Raw genomic sequence first — 20,093 nt, 5'->3', positions numbered from 1 at the left:
AGGGTCGCAGGGTGGCTGGAGCCTATCCCAGCATACATTGGGCGAAAGGCAGGAATACACCCTGGACAGGTCGCCAGTCCATCGCAGGGCACACACACCATTCACTCACACCTACGGGCAATTTAGACTCTCCAATCAGCCTAACCTGCATGTCTTTGGACTGTGGGAGGAAATTGGAGTACCTGGAGGAAACCCACGCAAACATGGAGAGAACATGCAAAATCTGCACAGAGAAGAATCCCAGTGTAGGCACAATAAGATCCACACAGCCATTGGGCCCTTGAGCAAGGCCCTTAACCCTGGATTGCTCCAGGGGAGGACTGTCTCCTGCTTAGTCTAATCAACTGTACGTCACTCTGGATAAGAGCGTTTGCCAAATGCCAATAATGTAATGTAATGTAATACGTTTTATGTAGATATGTGTCAACTGCATCTCTCTCTCCAACTGCATCTCCCCCCCACACCCCACACCCCAAACACACACACAATATCACAAGTCACAAAAAAGCTGCTCAGATATAAATATTACACTCCATTTCTATAAAATATAGAGCTTTAATTTATTAGTCAGCAACATCAACAATGAAAGAGGAAGTCATTACAATAACATCACCTGTGCATTTAGTCTTTTTCAGAAATTAACAGTCCTCCTAAATAAACCATAAAAAAACAAAAAAACAAAAAGACACACGCTTTAAAAATATCAACAAATTGTACAACTGTTTGTTGTAGCTCCCTGTTTGAACTAGAGGAAGACAGGGACCGTTTGGTAAGACGGGAGCTAATGATGTCCCACGCTGAACAGGAGAGTATAAAAAAGTGTCTTTATTTCAAGGTACTGCATCATCTTCCACTAAAGTACATTCCTTTAGCACCTTGAGTCTGCCCCCTCAGGCATAGTGTTGACATTATTCACACACAAATAGTTCACCATTTCCTGTTACTTGAGGAAAATGAAAAAAAAACAGCAACATGGGCTTTTTAGTTTCATATTTATATACAGTACATAAACATTTCATGCACACAATGAAAAATAAGCTTCCCCATATGTTGGTGGCACGGTGTGTCACACACTGTCATTTTCTGTTGTATATTTACATGTTTTTTTTCCCCAGGCTGAGCTAAAGTGTCCACAATGGAGGTATGGGAATTCCCTATTCTTTAGAGAGGAAAAATTCATTGGTCAGGAAGATGTTAGAAATTATTGCAGAGCTTTTCTGTGCTGAAGGCCAGAATCTTCCCTCCACTCCAGAGTATCTGTCCCTTTGCACACTGAATATCTGTATCAATGGAAATCATTTTAACATGAGTTAAAAAATATATATTTTCACTCTCTTTCTCAAAATACATCTGATTCTACTTTCCGGCAAAAGTAATATCATCCCAACTCCTCCAAACTTCTGCTACTTCCCAAAGACATTGAATTTATGTTGCTGTGTACTTACAGGATGAGGTGGTATTAAACTGCATTGCTACAGAAGTGGAGTTGAGTAATGTGCAAATTGTTATCGATCTAAATTTCTTCACACGGTGCATACACTGAAAATGTACCCACACAAACCTGTTGTACACCGAGGCAATACGAACCCCTAATTCAGATCCCTGTAAACCTTATTCCATTCCTTTTGTCTGACAGAACTCTATGTACAAGCTGGAAGAAGGAACTTATTTTTCCCTATTATATAATCATCATTGAAGACAAGTGGAACTATGTAATGTGATCCTATTCTGACAATTTATAATGATCGATGAGCTATGCATTGATATTTTGGAGTTTTACAAGTAATTATGTTTTTCATAAACACTATTTTTAAATCCCCAACATCTGCAAACATTTGTTGCCTAGGAAACAATGCGCTAATCGAACCCTTTGTGGCCTCACATGTACAATATTAAGAAGTAGAATATATACACAGTAGCGATGTGTTCATCGCAAATCAGGGTGGAAGAGTCTGTGCTCGGAAGCCTTGAGAAACTAAATAAAGAAACAGTCAAGACCAACAAAATAGTGCTGATAAAGGTCAACAACACATTCTGAAATACACATTAATTGTGATGCACACAACTCAATGCTTGCAAAGTATTTCAGAAAAATGGTTTGGTATTGTGTGAGATACTGGTATATAATAACACAGACACATACAATATGGTGATGTGTGTGGACTGACCCGCAAGGCCAGTCTTGGGAACCCATTGGTGAAAAGACATTGCATACCTGCACATCACAAGTCACTGCTTCAAGGGAATTATGGGAAGCATATCATACTCAGCAACATGAGCTGTGTTCCAAATGAATACCTGCATACTGTATACTTGGAAAGTGTGAGCCATAAAGTATACCAATGTGTAGTATGGAAACAAACTGGCTCAATTTAGGATGCACTTTCAAACAATCACCTTGCACTTTGAACTTTGACCTATGTATATATATACTGAGTATATGAACCAACATATTTCAAAAGAAGCTATACATACCTCATAATACTTTAATCAAAACCCACTTTAATAGAACTTGTACAAAAATCACTGCTTTCTGCCTTGAATTTGAATAAACAGTGTCACTTTGCAATGACTTCTGGGAAACAAAAATATGGAAACTATGCTTCATGGATGGTGCTATTCTCCCAAATATTGTTGGTCAGCTACAAAATTCTTTGCAATCTAGGTAGTATGCAAGTATGTTTTTTGGAACACAGCCATGGTTCCAGCCAAAAGCAGAAGACCCTCCCTGCCATACTCCACCCACCTCACCCAGTCCCTGTTCCCTGTTTATAATAACCCTTTTAGTTCATTTCAAACGATGTACGCTTCAGTATACTCTTACAATGTAACAGAAATGTTGACGTCAAAAGATACTTTAAAAGATGGAAAACATTTTTTTGAAATAATAATAAAATTAATAATAAAAATAACAATAATAATAAACAATAATATTTGCCCAGAAGGTACCTATACACAAAGAGCCTTTCTATTTAAGTACAAAGAAATCCACAGAATGATACTATGTACAACCTACAATAAATACTGTGTATCTTATTTTCGTATTGTTAAAAGGAACGTAATTGTCGCTTTTCACGTTTGTGTCTCTTGCTTGTAGTTTTAAAGATTTGTTCTCTCCATTTCCTCTGTTCCTCTTATTTGAGTCTTTCCGGTGTTGAGTGTATGCGGGGTCCCCTCATGTCTCCTGCGTCCCGGTTTGCTCATTGTGATTCCGCCGGTTTCGTGGTTTCTTCAGCTCCTTCAGGTCCTTCCCTTTAATAGCCCCCAGTGCGGGGTCCTTAGGGCTGCCATTGCTGTAGTGCCAGTAGTCCTGGCAGTACTGGTTGATGAGGCTCATTTCAGGCTGGCTCAGGATGTTCAGAAGGTCTTTGTACTGGCCGGCGCTGGGCGTCCACGGGCTGGTCTGGAGCGGAGCTGCCCCGGGCCTGCCCGTCTCCATCAGGATGCTGTTGACGGCGCGGCCTGAGAGCACCACCAGCTGGAGCTTGACCAGCGTGTGCTTGAAGTTCTTCTCCGTGGCCGTGCACTGGTACAGGCCGGAGTCAGAGGGCTGCAGGGAGCGGAGCAGCAGACCCTGGTCTGTCCTCAGCACACGCCCGTCCGACCGCATCTGAGAGAGACAGAGAGAAGAGTATATCAATATGTTTCATATACACAGTATGGCAAAAGTTTAGATTTGTAATCAAACAAGTGCAGATTTTCAGCTTTCTTTAAAGAGTGTTTTTATCGACTTCGGCTTCACCATGCAGAAATTATGGCAGCATACAGTAATGAAACCAAGGAGTGGTTCAAAGAGTTTCATTTACCCGGAATACGAATCCAACTGAATATACAATGAAGAGAAAGAATACTTAAGGCAACTAGCCCCCAAAACAAGCAGGAGCTGAAGATGGCTGCCATACAGCACCAGGTTATGTCAATGGGTTACAGACTTTACATTAAATTACATAAATGGCATTTGGCAGACGCTCTTATCCAGAGCGAAGTACAGTTGATTAGACTAAGCCGGAGACATCCCTCCCCTGGAGCCTTGCTCAAGGGCCCAACAGCTGGGCGGATCTTATTGTGGCTACAGTCGGGACCTGGGATCGAACCACCGAACTTGCGGGTCCCTGTCATTTACCTTAACCACTACGCTACAGGCCGACCTCAAGCAAAATGACAGTACATAGCCAAATCAAGAAAACATAGGTCTTTGTCCCAAGACATATGGAGCTCATTGATCAAGTTTGTCTATACAAACACACATACACACATACACCTCAAATATGAAAAAATTATTCCAAATATAATTCAAGTTTGCAAGTGCCACACAGAACAGCTCCAGTCAGCAAGGCTCAGAAATGCACTCTATTGTGAGACATCAAATCACATGTCCCTGGAAACAGTCCTCCCAGTGAAGCCATTTCTTCTGTTTGTTCAGAGCGCTGTGGGTGGCGAGGGCGGAGGGGAAATGCCCTATGCACTCTGCCTCCTGTGTGCATTCACTACAACCCAGAGCCCACGCCAGTGTGGAGGTCCCCGCTGTGACGACCCACCTCTCCCTCCATTCAGTGTCATGAATGTGTCCGTGTTTATATGGCTGATGTCTGACTTGTACAGACTCTTAGGGTTTCAGTTGATTGCATTCCAGTACATGCTGTTTCCATGACATAATATTTAAAATCAGATGTAAGGAGCAAGGGCACAGCTGAGTGAGCAATGCCAACTGGAACGCTGATAAACAAAAGAGGAAGCCTAGGCTTCCCAAAACAAAGCCTCCTATAGTAACGATCCTCTGAGGCTAACTGTATCTAACTGTCGAGACTGTATCCATGCGCTTCAGCGTTGGCTCCTCCATTCATAATGCTCGCTATATATTGCTGCATTAATAAGCAACATTAACAAAGTAGTAAGGTCAATATTGTGAACAAAAAAAAAAAAAATAATAAATAAAAATAAATAAAAGAATAAATCTATTTCTTAATTAAAATAAAAACTGAAACGAAATCAAATTACAATATTGGCTTTAGAACTAAACAGTATTTTAGTACTACAAATAGTGAATAAAAGTGTCATTAGTTTTCAAGAGAGGCGTGGAGCAGGACAAGGCAGGTTTTTTTTCCAAAATAAAAAATAAAACTAAAATTAAAACTAAAACCAATAATAATATGGAAGCTAAATAGAATTGGATGTGTGAAAACTAAATAAAAAATGGTCAGCAACTCATAAAACTAAACTGAAATTAAACTGAAATGGAATGAAAAATAGAATAGACATAAAAATTGATTCAAAAAATAAAAAATAGTATGCAGTTCAAAGACAAATTAAGTGGTGTACAGAAAAAATGTGTTTTCAATGTCCTGTACACATTTCCTGTAACCATTTCACATTATCTGCCAAAAATGCCACTGCCTGTAGAAATGCTGACAGCTATAGCAGTAACTAATGTGACAACTTGACTCTGCACCTTATTGCCAATAAACTTTTAGAGCATGTATGATAATTCTCACTGCTACAGCAGAGGGATGAGAAAGGAAACTTCAAGGTTTTAAAAGTTTAGGTTCCCAGTTTAGGTTAGCTAAATGGTATTAGCAGGTTGGTTTCATCTCTGCAGTGTCATCCATCTTGTGAGCTTGCAGACAGCAGGTGTCCCTTCTCCCTCCATAGTCCACCCCGCTGAGGGAGTGTTTTCACAGAACGAGCCACTCAGGTGTGTGGAGCTAGCAGGGGCTGAGGAAAGAGATAGGAATGTCTCACCTCCTTCTTCCTGTCACTGTTGTCCTTCTGCAGGTGCCACTTAATGGAGGCGTGAGGAGACCTGGCCTGGCACTCCAGAAAGGTGCTGCTGCCCTCCACCCCATACTGCACCATCTCCAGTGTGTTCTTATTGGCTGCGGCAGACACAGCACCAAGCCAACCATGACATTAGTCTCTCACTTCCGCTACAATAGTAGTGATATCGATGTTATCAGTGGTACCGTGAACATGGTGTTTGCTGGGCTCACCATTAGAATTGTAGCCCCTGCACTGCCGAATCGGGTTGCCATACTTCACATCCTGTCTCCGGCTACGCCTGAAGGTATGGAATAAATATTTGAATAAATAAAGTATTTGAGAATAAAATATAATTTTGAATTAAATCATTCACCACAGACAGACACATGCACACACACACATACACACACACACACACATACACACACACACGCACGCAGGAAAACACACACACACACACACTCACACACACACACACACGCACACACGCGCAGACACACACACACACAAACATACGCAAACACACACATGTACACACACACACACACACACTCACCTCTTCTGAGATGCAGAGTAGCGTGAGCAGGACTTGCCGTCCCAGGCGCAGTAGGGGTCGCGGGCCAGGCAGCAGTCAGCGCAGGCCTCTCCGTACACGTCACAGCGATGCAGGGCCAGGTGAGTCACGCCCACCGCTGACCCCACGTACAGCTGTTGCTGTTAGCAGAGAGAGAGCACAGATTTCAGAGGGACACTGGAGAGCTTGGTTTCAGCCAATGAAAGGGAGGAGGAGCCTGTTTCAGCCAATGAAAATGGGGGGAGCCCATTTCAGCCAATGAGAGGAGGAGAAATCTCTGTGAGACTATTACTCACAGAGGAAGGAGACACTACATTTACACATAGCATTCTTGCGATGCTTCTGAATAATTAAAGCAATCAAATAATGATGCATTTATGCTGTGAGAATGTTGTGTGTTTACTGGAAAGGGCCTTGTATTTTGCATTTGCGTTACCTTTCTCATCTATTTTTCTACATCTGCTGGTTAAATCAGCTTTATAATAAGCAGTTTTGAAATCTAAAAGCCAGGCAGACAGCAGGTCTATGCAATGTCATCCATAAACCTGAAGCCAACAACATAATTACAGTGAAAGATAATCTAGAAATATATTTTCATGCCTTTTTCCATATAATCTCCATTGTCCTGCCCAGAATGAAGGCATAATGTGAATTATAGGGGAAGCACTAATTGTGATTTCAGCAATTTCATATATAGCTCTTGGCATTTGAATCAAAGAAAATACACATTTTCCTCGCATGATTTCTCATTTAGTCAAATGTGTTTTGAAAATAAACTGTGCTGCACGTGTTAGAGACACAATAGTCAGCAGATAAGTCAGTGTTGCTAAGCAACACTGCTGTTTGCTTAATGAATGCAACTTTGAATGAAAAAGCAGGCACTTACCCTTTTGGATGAAATTTTCATTGTTGTGATTGGAGTTGGAACCTGGAATTCAAAAAGAAAAAAAATCTATCAGTCTTGACTGCATAATCCCATCCTCCAATATTCCCTTAACTGCTAAAATCTGGTGTATACTGGCACAGTGTTGTACACTGACACGGTGCTGTACACTGGCACGGTGTTGCATACTGACACAGTGCTGCACACTCACATGGTGTTGTACACTGACACGGTGCTGTACACTGACACAGTGCTGTACACTGGCACAGTGCTGTACACTGACACAGTGTTGTACACTGACACGGTGCTGTACACTCACATGGTGCTGTACACTGGCACGGTGTTGTATACTGACACAGTGCTGTACACTAGCACGGTGTTGTACACTGACACGGTGCTGTACACTCACACAGTGCTGTACACTGACACGGTGTTGTACACTGACACGGTGTCGTGTTGTACACTGACACGGTGTTGTACACTGACACGGTGTTGTACACTGACACAGTGTTGTGTTGTACACTGACACGGTGTTGTAAACTGACACGGTATTGTGTTGTACACTGACACGGTGTTGTACACTGACACGGTGTCTTGTTGTACACTGACACGGTGTCGTGTTGTACACTGACACGGTGTCGTGTTGTACACTGACACGGTGTCGTGCTGTACACTGGTGCAGAGGCCCTCACCTTGAACACCTCCACCTCCTCCAGCACCAGCTCCTCGGTCTGCAGGTCGTCTCTGGGCAGGACGATCACCTTTTGAACACTCCCTCGATCTGTGAAACACAAGAGAACCGTAAACCCTCACACATTGACCGTCATGTTCTTCCACCCTTTTCCCAGCCTGCTGCCTCTCTGGAGCGCTTCAGCATTCCGAAGGGCCACACCTTAAATCCGACCATGCTTGACTCTTCCCAGGAATGCTCCTGGGTGTGTTCACGTCTTCGAATGATAATTATGACAGGCTCAACAATGACCCAAACTTAAAGAAGTACGCTGTACATTTTCATGACAGACGCGGAAAGGGAAGGAACATTCCACAGCTCAGTACATTCATGCCTGACTTAGAGCCCTATAAAATCCATTAGTGCATCAGGTCAGTGAGGGGAACATGAAAGATTGGAAAACGAGGAGAGCGAATGCAGTGGTGCAGCATTCGGGGAAAGTGATGTCATTCCCCTTAAAGGTTCACAGAGAGGAGAAGGACAGAGGTATTTGGCAGCAGGGGAAGGAGGATTAAGGTGATGGATCCTATCCAAGCAGCCTGCAGTGCCCTAAAGGTGCAAGACCTAAAGCTTTTACAATGAGAAGATGATGTAAGCTAAAGTTTTTTACACGTTTGATTTTGAACTAAAAGGGTAAAATGCTCTGCTCCTGTCAAAAACCAGACAGCATACATTTATAGGTCTATCCTATTGGAGGCTCAAGATGAAGACCAACTCTGTCTGGTAAAGCTACATTAGCTGAACCTGATACAAAAAAGGGTACTGGCCATCTATCTACTGCAATTCACTGTGATTGTGGAGCATGTGTAACGAGAGATTGTTGGATGAACGCATTACCAGTCAGCTAAAGACTAACTCACCCCTAGCCAAGGGCAACAACGTTGAATTTGAGGGTTACGTCATCAGGGACCATTGTAGCGGTAACCTGCTACGAGCCTTCGCTTTCCTGCACTTTACCCTGCCTACTAGCAAACTAGCCAAGCTAACCCTGCCACACATGGCCATGTGATGACATGCAGTTAAGAACATCTACATCATGAGCTGGTTTAGCATTAAGACATGAGTCAACCTTAAGAAGCCACCCGACAGATATAATTACAGACAGTCAATGCTCCAGGTCCACAGGGCTGTACTACTGACCCTGACCAATTAGGAGCACTGGCATCAACAAACAGCTATTTTAAGATGGTGTTTTATCTTAAAATTTTACAGAGAATAGATTATAGAGAATAACATCAACAGCATTCAGCGTCGGGTGTTTTGGTATTGATTTTCAGTGTAGGGAGTTTATTTTTGGTTAGTGGGACTACCTACGTGGGAGAGAGAAAAACAGAGAGAATGATGGTAGTGGGGAGTGTGACAATGTGACTCACCGGTCCCTAGGAACAGCACCTCGTAGTTCCCATCTGCTGCTGTAACCTGGTCAACGGTAATGGTGGTGAACTCGTAGTCCACATTGGTCCTCACCACTAGGGGGCGCTTGTGCACTGGGTACACAGCATTGTACATGGTTGGGTGGTTGCGCATGAAGTTGATGACCTCGTCTGGGTAGTCCTTGGTGGATTTCATGTTTGGGGTGAAGGTCCCTCCTGGGCACTGTGGGTTAGATTGGTTTGAGGAGACTGATCTATGCCACAGACAGCCACAGACTGAAAGGCAGGCGTTCATTCCCACTGTGGGAACCATCCTAAAGGGTACTCAGTAAAATGGAATGCATATTTTCTCTTTCAAGAACTACGATTCTTCGATAAAACAAGCATTGGCCTGAATTCAATTAACGTTTGTCCTTAACATTGATTTTACAGTATGTAAAGGCAAGTGCTAGACTTTTTCTTTTTGGTTTTTTTTTCAGAATGTAGAAATGTTCTGATGTCATATGTTGTATCAGGGATCTTTTACAATGATGCTCCTCATTATGACATTGCCATAGTTACTCTGTTTGTAGGGACCATATGTTATAATTATGTACATATTATGTATTTATTTTGTAGACATGTTTACATGTAAAGGCCTGTTAAACAGACACTGCATTGCAACCTGTAACGTGTTGGCAAAAGGGGTTAGATTGAAGTCTGTTGAAGTTTAGATTGGTGAATTTAAGGAGTCTTGAGATAAAAAGGGAGAGAGAATCTCATTGAGGGCAGGAAATTAGTATATGTCATTCTGCTGGGAGGGTGGGAGTGGGGGGGTGCTGCCTCATAACATAAACATGGCTTCATGTTATAGGCACACAGTACGCTACATTCACTTTGTTACTTACAGCTTTCCCTCCACAAAACATATCAGGTACCTGTCTCCCTCAGCAGCCAGAGGCTTGCTCATTATTCAAATTACAGCTTCAAAGAGCAGATGTGCAGTTTAGGGTTGCATGTGCAATATGCACACTGAAAGAGAGACTAGATTAAGCAGCTCATATACAGAACTGTACCAGCACATCAGCACACAAGTGAAATTTGTGTGGTGTGGGAGGGGGGGGGTTAGGAGGGGGTTTATTTACTTGTTAGACAGACAGATGGTGTCTGGTGACAGTAGCAGCGCATTTCTATGTCTATTATGCCAGCTGCTTGACTCGGAATTAACAGCGGGGCTCAGGTAACATCCCAGCGCTGTCTTCTCCCTCTGGAGACAGAAGCGAAAACAAATCAATTGTCAGATCCCTGTGATGCAGACGGTTTCTGCTGTTTTTACAACAGAGGATTATTTTCCCAGTGATTAACGGTGCACAGAGAGGTGAAGCTCTGAGCGGCAGAGTACGGCGTAAGGTATGAGGGGCCTCACAGGGGCCGCCGGGGCCACAGGACGGGGAGAGGGGTGAGGCAGCAGCTCACCGTGCCGGGGCGGGGGTACGGGATCTTCCCGTTGTAGGCCACCCACTGGTAGTTGGGTCCCTCTTTGTGAGCGAAGGGCCCGTTGAACACCATGCGGATGTCGGCCATGGAGTATACGCACACTGCAGAGCCCTTGAACACAGACCTGAAAGTGGGAGAGAGGAGACGCAGTCAGCGTGTGTGTGTGTGTCTGTTTGTGTGTGTGCGCGTGTGTGTGAGTGTGTGAGTGTGTGCGTGCCTGGCTGAATAATATGTCACCCTATTTAATTTCGTATTTTATTCCATCAGTTTACCAATATTAAGTTTTATTTGTTTGGTCTATAGTAATACATACAGCTGAAATTGTATGGTTGACAGTCATGTTAGTGTGTTTAGCAGATAATGATTTAGGTGTGTACGGCATAAAATATTAGCGGTCATTGGCCTAACGTGATTGTGGTTCCCAGGCATGGTTCTGACCAAGTGTGTGCAATTCAGTAATGGTACTGATCCTAGCCTTAAAAGAGCAGGGCCACACTAGTGTTTGAACCGCAGAAATCATTTTTCTATGTGCAGAAACTCAGATGCAGTTCCTACAGCAGGTGTGGCAGCTATGAGTTCTCTTTGATGAACTCTGATGTTTCTGGGGGCAGTTAGTGTAAGTGCTGACTGATGGCTTGTTATCGAAAGGTTCCAAGACGGAAACCGTGTAGGAAGCAGGCCTCCCGTGTGAGGGTAAAGACTTCCTGTTTGACTCTTTGTAGTGTGTGCTGTACAGGGCATATCCTATGCTCTGTGGGTCTGTTACAAGGCCCCTTTCAACACAGTAATAATAATAATACATGCAAGAGATACATTAAGTTAAGGATAAGGTAAAAAAACAATTCAAGATCAACAGTCACTCACCCAGACACAGAGAAGACCCCATAGATGACTGGATTCTTTGTGTCCTGAGTCTGCTGAATGTACACGTCCCCTGAAGCACAGAGAGAAAGAGAGTTTAGTTTAGTGGCTTCACAATGGCGACCCAACTCAGAGTGAAGGTGTGTCCAGATGCCAACCAGAGCCAAAATGGATTCACTCTGAATTGAATGGTCCACCGTCTGTCCAACTGCTGTCCAAGCGTTGGGGGTGTGTGGGGATTACTTCTGTAGATGGAAATCTGTGTAAAATGTCCAGAATGAGTGAAGACAGAACGACAGGGACCGCACCTCGAGACAGAGGTGAGGGAGTGAGGGCAGGGAGATGAAAAGAGGTGGGAGGGAGAGTGCAGTGTCCCTGCCGGACCCCAGCATCCTGCTTCCACACAGGAGGACAGTAGGAGAACAGGAAGCACACAAAGGAAGCAGCCATAGCTGTTGGCTCAGAGTAAAGGCCAGGGCAGCAAGTACGTCATTCATAAAGACTGAGCTCATCAGCTACCGCACCTGTCATAACGCCTGCTTCGGGAAAAATAACAGGGGAAAACTATATTTGCCCGATTCCCCGGTGAGTACAGGCATGATGCAGGGGCAGTTTCAGGACTGTGGCCTATCGGTGACGATCTAAGCTGACGGCTGCGGTTAGAAGTAGTGTGTGGGCGTCGGCCCCTCACCCGTGTGACTGGACGGAGAAAATGGCGTCACGGGGTCACCTGGAGTGGCCTGTTATTCAAGGCGTGACGGACGGAACCTTTCCATTTCCTGAGTTATCGGAAAAAAAACGTGACAATGACGTCCTTGTATGTGGAAGAGCTCCTGTATCGTGGATTACAGTCAATTATAGCCAGGGCTACGGTCTCCATGGGCGTGCCTCGGGATGACCTGAGGTGATGTCAGCAGCAGCCCTGTGGCTCCCAGGAGCCCTGTGATTGGACACTGATTATACTCCCACCTGCTGTGGGTAAGATCACGTCTGAAGCTCCCATAACCTGCTCCCATAACAGTTCCCATAACCTGCTCCCATAACCAGCTCCCATAACCTGCTCCCATAACAGTTCCCATAACCTGCTCCCATAACCAGTTCCCATAACCTGCTCCCATAACCAGTTCCCATAACCTGCTCCCATAGTCTGCTCCCATAACCAGCTCCCATAGTCTGCTCCCATAACCTGCTCCCATAGTCTGCTCCCATTACCAGCCCCCATAGTCTGCTCCCATAACCTGCTCCCATAGTTTGCTCCCATAACCTGCTCCCATAGTCTGCTCCCATAACCTGCTCCCATAGTCTGCTCCCATTACCAGCTCCCATAGTCTGCTCCCATAACCTGCTCCCATAGTTTGCTCCCATAACCTGCTCCCATAGTTTGCTCCCATAACCTGCTCCCATAATCTGCTCTCATAATCTGCTCCCATAGTCTGCTCCCATAACCAGCTCCCATAACCAGCTCCCATAACCTGCTCCCATAACCTGCTCCCTGCCCTCCAGAGCAACACGAGTCTTATCTCCAGCATGCCATTCTCCACACTGAAGGAAATGAAAGAGTTGAGCACGGCGTGCCTGGCGGGTGACGTGGGAGGGACAGAAAGGAGAAGCAGTCTGTGAGCGTCTGCAAGCCAGAGCAGGAACGAATTACAGCCCAGCCCCGATTTAAACTGCATTCTAAAATGTTCAGAAAAGTACAGCACTGCTTCATAAATGAGGATTGTTTTAGGATGTTTGTCTCAATAATAATAATTGTAGAGAGGTGGCATACAGGTGGCATTTCATAAAACCATGAAAGTACATTTGGCGTTTCATTTCTTTTTTTAAAACAGCAGATGCATTTCACTTCTTACTGGAGCATGGTCCCCCAGGTGTAGCAATAACTATGTGTGGAACACGGCTGGGTAAGAGCTAGCCTGTTCCTGTTCTTGCAGTACTGCAAGTAATCATCATGGAATAAAATCCCCACATTACTGCAGAGGTAGAGCAGTGACAGGTGAAGAGGTCTAGAAACAATGGGGGATTCAATTCTAGCGAACAGGGAAAACTCATTTTACATGAGGTGGCAGAATAAGGTCGTGTAGCACACATGGAGCTGGGAAAAATGATGGGGCAATTGTTTTTGATGGGTGGTCAATACTGTGTGTGTGTGTGTGTGTGTGTGCACAAGCGTGTGTGGTGTGCAAGTGTGCACAAGCATGTCTGTGTGCGTGCCTGCATGTGCCTGATACAGTGTGTGTGTCATACAGTGTGTGTGTACATGTGTGTGCGTGTGTGTGCGTGTGCCTCTCAAGCTGTGTCTCAGGGAATAGCCTGTAGTTATAATCCTATCCAAATCAGACCCAATGCTAACAAGGTGGGTAGGCGGACAGCACATGTTTCCAATAGCCCACCTCCCCCTCTCCTCTCTGCCAGTCTCAATTATCCCCCCACCAGCTGGCAAGAGCCCACAGGCTGGGCCCTCAGGGGCCACAACACTGGAGCGGTCACGGGTTACCACAGACAGAGAAAGCAGACCTGTCGGTGCTGTCAGGTAGAATATGCTCACACAGCAGGAGGGCCTAGACTCACTACACCACCTCTACTACTGCAGAGCCTGTACTCCCACTCTCTCCATGTATAGCAGACTAAAGCTCTGATAATATTACAAACTAACAGTAAGACGATAAGAAGACTCTGAGGAAATGTTTGGCATTTGGGGGCTCACAGCACTCGCATGTTAATAAGATCACTGAAAGAGCCAGACTCAGAATTGCCACCCCCCCTCATCCCCCCACCACCACCACCACCAGCAATGAAACCCACTCTGCACATTTTTCCTTTCTTGTGAAGAAAGAATGGAAGTCTGCACAATCCATCTCTCTCTTTCTCCTGGAAGATTCCGGAAAGAGCGAGAGCACCTCTAACTGCTGCCTGTCCAGACAGAGACGGGGACACTGCCTAAATCTTATCGTCTCACAACGTTCACCCCATCCCTGCGTCTCCCTCTCTCCCGCTCTCTCTCCTGCATCGTTATACAACATTAACCTCGAACACACTGCGATCATGTTCTAACAATTCAGCGTAAAATGAAAAAAATGGATGGAGCATTCATTGACGTTCATTGGCCATTTTGCCTTTGCCTTTAAGGAAAAAAGAAAACATGTGTTACTGATTTTGTCTGTGGTTCTCACTTGGTAAAATAAACTAGTCAAGCAATCACCACATTTATTTTCCTTCTCGTGTTTAATTTATTCTTCTGGATATAATTTTGCAGAAGAATCACTTGTGGTGAAAGAAGCTGAACACAGCTTTGGAACTGGGCCCCCTGTTGTTTCAAAATGGAGCCCCCTGTTGTTTCAATATTGCCACAGTCCAATTTGGTCCGACTTGATTCATGGAACTAAAACCTCTTTGCTCTCCAACTGTTTAAACTCCCCAGATCTCCGACATGCTTACGCAAAGGTACACACACACGCAAGGACTCCACAGTTATTCTTCACTTTCATCACAAGCTTCATCACTTTTCTGAAAAACACGCCACCCCCCTAGCCTCCAAGGCTCTCCTTACCATGGTTTACTGTGAAAACTAAGCATTTTATGGCTGCCCATTTTCTATTGAGTGAGGGCCATTAAAGCGCTGGGCAGGCCGTCTCCTCTCATGCCTTCACTTCTTTAAAGTGGAGAGCTGGTACAGTACAGGCTTTCACACGGCGGGGTCGCCCACTGCGGCTGGGTGGGGGTGAATGGGAGGCCTGGCTTGGCAGTTTTACCCCTCTGCCTCCAGGCACGGACCCCCGCCCAGTCATTAACAGCCTTCCAGAGCTCACGCTAAACTGCAGCTTAACAGCTTTATTAGAGGGGCCGGAGCAAATGCGCTCCAGCTTTCAAGCACCCCGTCACGAAACCGCAGCTTCGCCAGTGTAAACGAAGGCCCAATTAAAAACAGGGGAAAAAGTTGACACTTTTATTACAGCGAGCTGAAACCACCTGCTTGGGCTCTGGAGCACCAGTCTCCTGTGGTATAACGACTCAACTCCAGCCAATGAACTGACAAGGTACTGTTTTAATCTTGTTGAGTACTAGTAGGTCTAGACAACTTCGAGCTGACCTGAAACCCACAGTTCAATGCCATTTAAGGGGCTGCACTAAACACTGACCACCTAAAAACAAGAATGTGCGATTATGGTCTTAACCTCTGCAGAGTCAGTAAAGCACAGTGTGGAAAAAGGAAATGTGGAGATTAATTCAATGAATAAATGAATTAATATGTGTGCATAAAACAGAAGAAGAGACTGAAATACATTTGCAGTTGAAATGAGCCGGTGAAAATGACAGGTAAAAGACCACTGTGTGTACATATAATGGGAACACAATCAAGTTTGGGCCGAAGACATATTTTTTTCTCGAGTTGGCTCCGTACACTTCAAAATGAATTATTCTGCTATCAGCAGTTACATCCTCAATGAAGATAAGTGAGCCAGTACCTACATGCCAGTGACATACGGTACATGCCCAAACCATAACACTTTGCTCGTATCATCACTCTGATACAAATCTTTGTCACAAAACCCTTTTCCAGGACTCTACAGGCTCTTTTAGGTGCTTCTTAGCAAACTGTAACCTGCTGGTTTGCATATGCCAGAGTAGTTTGTGAAGTCTTCTGAGGAAGACAGAAGTCTCACTGACACATCCACACCTGCCTCAGTCCCAAACTGGCTTTCATTGCCACAACTCTTATTGACAAAAGCCAAAAACAGGCTGCAAATGCTTCAAAATCATAGAATCAAGACTAAATACTGAAAGTTTTCCTTTCCTGCCATAAGGAAGTGATTGAACACACCTGACTAATCAAAGACACCAGTGAAGCCATTTGTTCCAAACATGATGGTGCCCTGAAATGGGGGAACACATGTGAATTATTTTATTACAAATCGAAAAGTCTGGAGGAAAGAGCCCAATCGAGAAAAATATGTGTTTGTCCCAAGCATTATGGAGCTCATATATCTGTACACGTACAGAAATATGACATATCCCTCATTACACTTCTCTCACCACTTCTGTAATTCAAAATCAGGGATAGACAAATGGAAGTCCCCTACTGCAGTATGGTGAATGTTGTACACAAAGATTTGGCAAGGACAACAAGACAGATATGAACTTGATAAAAAACGCCATCTGTTGGCATATCCTTTTGTTTCTGGTCTCGTCTATGAGACAAGAGTCTGTGAAGAACATTTCTTCAACAAACCCTGCATTATAGCATGAAAACAAGCCTTCTGTGACAGACTTCTTGAAAGAAATGGACAAGCAACCATTTGTGTCTCCCTTTTTGCCATGGCTCATGACTGCGGTCTACAAATTCTCAACATTGCCTCCAACTGGGACAGCAGACTTGTGCACCATTGGTGTTAGGACAGTAAAGCTTTGCCAAAGCCCAAACGGTAGGCGTTACAGTATCATGTGTTATCAGTGATTCGCCCATTTTGGGTTCATGAAGAATCACTCTCTGATCACTATTCACCACCCGTTAAAGACCTAAGAATGCATTTTGTTATTAATCTGAACTAATCTGCTGGTTGGTCTAACACACCTGCCTGTTTTGTTTTACAAACAGATCAATGAAAAACTAGCTATTGTAGAGTACATTTGAACTGTTAGAGTTGCACGTTGAAATTATTTTATTAAAAGGAAATTGGCAACTTACACAACTGATTGCTTAAATAATTATATAAGTATCAATAATTATAATATACTGTGCATAAGTATTTATAATGAATGTGTCTGCAATGTGCTTTAAATTCACAGGCAGAAGCAGATCATCGAATACCTATGGAGGTACCCAGGGGGCAGTAGTGCACAGTAATGCGGGGGCAGTGACTTCGAGGAGTGGAGGGGGTGTATTTAGAGAGGACAGGGCAGAGAAACTTGACCCATGTGTTGATCTGCGATCTGTCCCATTCACTCACTCTACAGCTGATCTCCACGTGGCAGCCAGCCAAAATAAACCTACTACTTTCACAACTGCTGCTGGAAATCACATTTATGCACTCATTCAGTTATAGACTCCACAAAAGAAGGAGAGGGAGAGAGAGAGGAGGGGAAGAGGGAGGGCACAGAGAAGGAGTGGGGCATGGGGATGAGGGGTAGAACAACAGAGGGGCAAAGTAGGTGTGGGGAAGTAAAAATTTAAGACTGCCCAAGAGAGCCACAATTTATGGCATTATTTCCCATTACTGCAAATTATTTTCACTGAAACCCAGTTGACCTCTTAGTCCTGCACTCATCAACTAACAGACATATTTTGCAGAAGGGAAGGGCAGATCTATGTAAGTTGAGACATGGAAAGAAAACTACAATTTCCTTGGAAATGCTTATTTTCTATAACTCTGTTATGAGTTCGCTTTCTGCTTACAAAAGCATGTCATGCAAGATGACCCAGGCAGGGGTTGCTATGGTTCCCAAGCTGCACTTCCATAAAGTCACCTCAGTGTGACCCTCTCCTGCTAAGGCAAGTTGATGTACGTGATCTAGCTAAAGTTGGGTAGCAGTAGTATAATGGCCAGGGGACTGGGATTGTGAAGCAGAGGTTACTGGTTCAAATTGCCGCAGCTCTACCCTTGAGTAAGGTCCTTAACTCAAATTCCTCACTTTCCATCTGTATAAATAGATAGTATTCACAAAATGTAAGTGTTATACATTCCTCTGGGTAAGGTTGTCTGCTAAAAATAAATAATGCAATGTGATGCGATGCAATAGCTAAGGTGCTTGACTGGGACCTAGAAGGCTGATGGTTCAAGCCACAGTGCAGGAGCAAGGCCCTTAACCCTGCATTGCTCCAGGGGGGATTGGTACCTGCTTAGGCTAATCAACTGTAAGTCACTTTGGGTAAAAGCATCAGCTGAATAACTTAACTGTAATGGAAAAGAATCAGAATGGAGAGCGATAGAAATCTAGACAGACGATGAGGGACTAAATGACAGGCCCAGCCATTTAATCTGTGATTAAATTAAGCCCCACTGGTGTATTATTCTGTCTCAAAGCACAGTTGTGTCTGTAGACTGTAAGAGGACATTGAGAGTGTGAGAAGGCACTCACGGAGTTCGTCGAAGTGCGTCTCGATCCCGTCAGCCCCTGGCACAGAGCAGATGAGCCGCGCCTTCAGGAAGGTGCTCCACTTGTTGACCAGACAGCAGTGACCACCGTCGTCATTCTGCCAGGGAGAGGAGAGAGGCTGTTAAAACATACAACCAACATACGCACACGTATGCGCACACACACACACAGACATACATGCACACACGGACACACACACACACACACACACACACACATGCACACACGCACAAGCATACACAGGCACAGACCACCCACTGAAGTTGCACTGCACTCTTCTCGTGTCAAACACACTGTGGTGGGAAAAGACACTGAAGCACGCACTAAATGTCAGCTCTCCGCCTTGGAGGGACGAGACGCCAAACACACTGAGTCTATCCCATCTGCTGTCGCTACTGGCCACAGGCCAATACTGTCTGCTGGGGTGATCAAACCCTCCCTATAGAGGATTTAGAGCCCTGCTCTGTGAGACATATTTAACTTTGACCAGGAAACCTACAGTGGAGGGCATTATTCAATGGGAATGGCATTTATCTATGATATATACTGTAGCAGAGGCACATTATATTATATCAATGTCCATAGATTTGTTAACTCCCCAGTATTTAAAATTAGACGATGCCAAAAATGCTGGGTAAAATAATAAATGTGCTTGACAGCAATATATTACTCCTGCAGGGGAATTTAACTATATACTGCGTATAAGATGCCACAGGTTTTGAACAATTACACTACTGTATATTTCAGAAATGTATCTTTTCAGTGAGAATAGCCTATGGCATGAATATAAAAGTAGGACTTGCTGCTCCAGGCTAGGCTAAGAACAGACAGCAACTCTTTAGCCCAGACTCTGACATGCAGACGGCAAAAAAATAAAAAAGGATGGGGAAAGAGGCTTGGCCATGGAGTCACAGGCGGACCTCTCCTAGTAAACGCTAAAGGACTGAATAGGCATACAGGTGGGGTGGACAGGGGGGCTGTGCAGTGTAAACCAGACCTAATGAGATTATCTGAAGTCTATCTCTGTATCCACAGGCAACTCAGGATAGGCAACTCATTCGTAGTTCAGCACAGAATGGGGGCAGCATTGCATAAGGACATTATGGTGAATCAACACCCCTCCCCTGTGAGGTACAGGTCAGGGAGGGTTGCTTTGGACTGCCGCCTAGTGCTTTCAGCTCCAGTACTCTTACGTTTCGGGTTTCCGAGCTGGGGCAGGGTCAAAGGGTCACAGGCGCACAGGACTGGGGGTGGTGGGGCAGTCCAAGTACCTTCTTCTATGAATGAACTGTTTACTTGCAGATTCCAGCACACTGGTGTTAAACAAACTACAGCTCCACAACC

The 20,093-nt window shown here is 44.5% G+C and overlaps 1 protein-coding gene across 2 annotated transcripts in view; it reads right to left on the bottom strand.

Moving 5' to 3' along the window:
* Nucleotides 1–512: 512 nt before the first annotated feature.
* Nucleotides 513–20,093, bottom strand: part of sema3fb (sema domain, immunoglobulin domain (Ig), short basic domain, secreted, (semaphorin) 3Fb) — a 77,389-nt gene continuing 57,808 nt past the window's right edge. For both annotated transcript variants that reach the window (XM_061219319.1, XM_061219320.1), the window contains 10 exons: nt 18,732–18,846; nt 11,658–11,727; nt 10,773–10,917; nt 9,318–9,540; nt 7,907–7,995; nt 7,218–7,259; nt 6,314–6,471; nt 5,988–6,055; nt 5,740–5,873; nt 513–3,610 (listed from right to left, as the gene is read on the bottom strand). In XM_061219319.1, coding sequence (XP_061075303.1) covers nt 3,176–3,610; nt 5,740–5,873; nt 5,988–6,055; nt 6,314–6,471; nt 7,218–7,259; nt 7,907–7,995; nt 9,318–9,540; nt 10,773–10,917; nt 11,658–11,727; nt 18,732–18,846 — 1,479 coding nt within the window. In that variant the 3' untranslated portion in view covers nt 513–3,175. The remainder of the gene's footprint in view (nt 3,611–5,739; nt 5,874–5,987; nt 6,056–6,313; nt 6,472–7,217; nt 7,260–7,906; nt 7,996–9,317; nt 9,541–10,772; nt 10,918–11,657; nt 11,728–18,731; nt 18,847–20,093) is intronic.

The sequence above is a fragment of the Conger conger genome, chromosome 14 (genome assembly GCF_963514075.1).
Source record: "Conger conger chromosome 14, fConCon1.1, whole genome shotgun sequence".
Classification (NCBI taxonomy): Eukaryota; Metazoa; Chordata; class Actinopteri; order Anguilliformes; family Congridae; genus Conger; species Conger conger.
The sequence above is the reverse complement of the archived record's forward strand: the minus strand, read 5'-3'. Positions and strand labels throughout refer to the sequence as shown.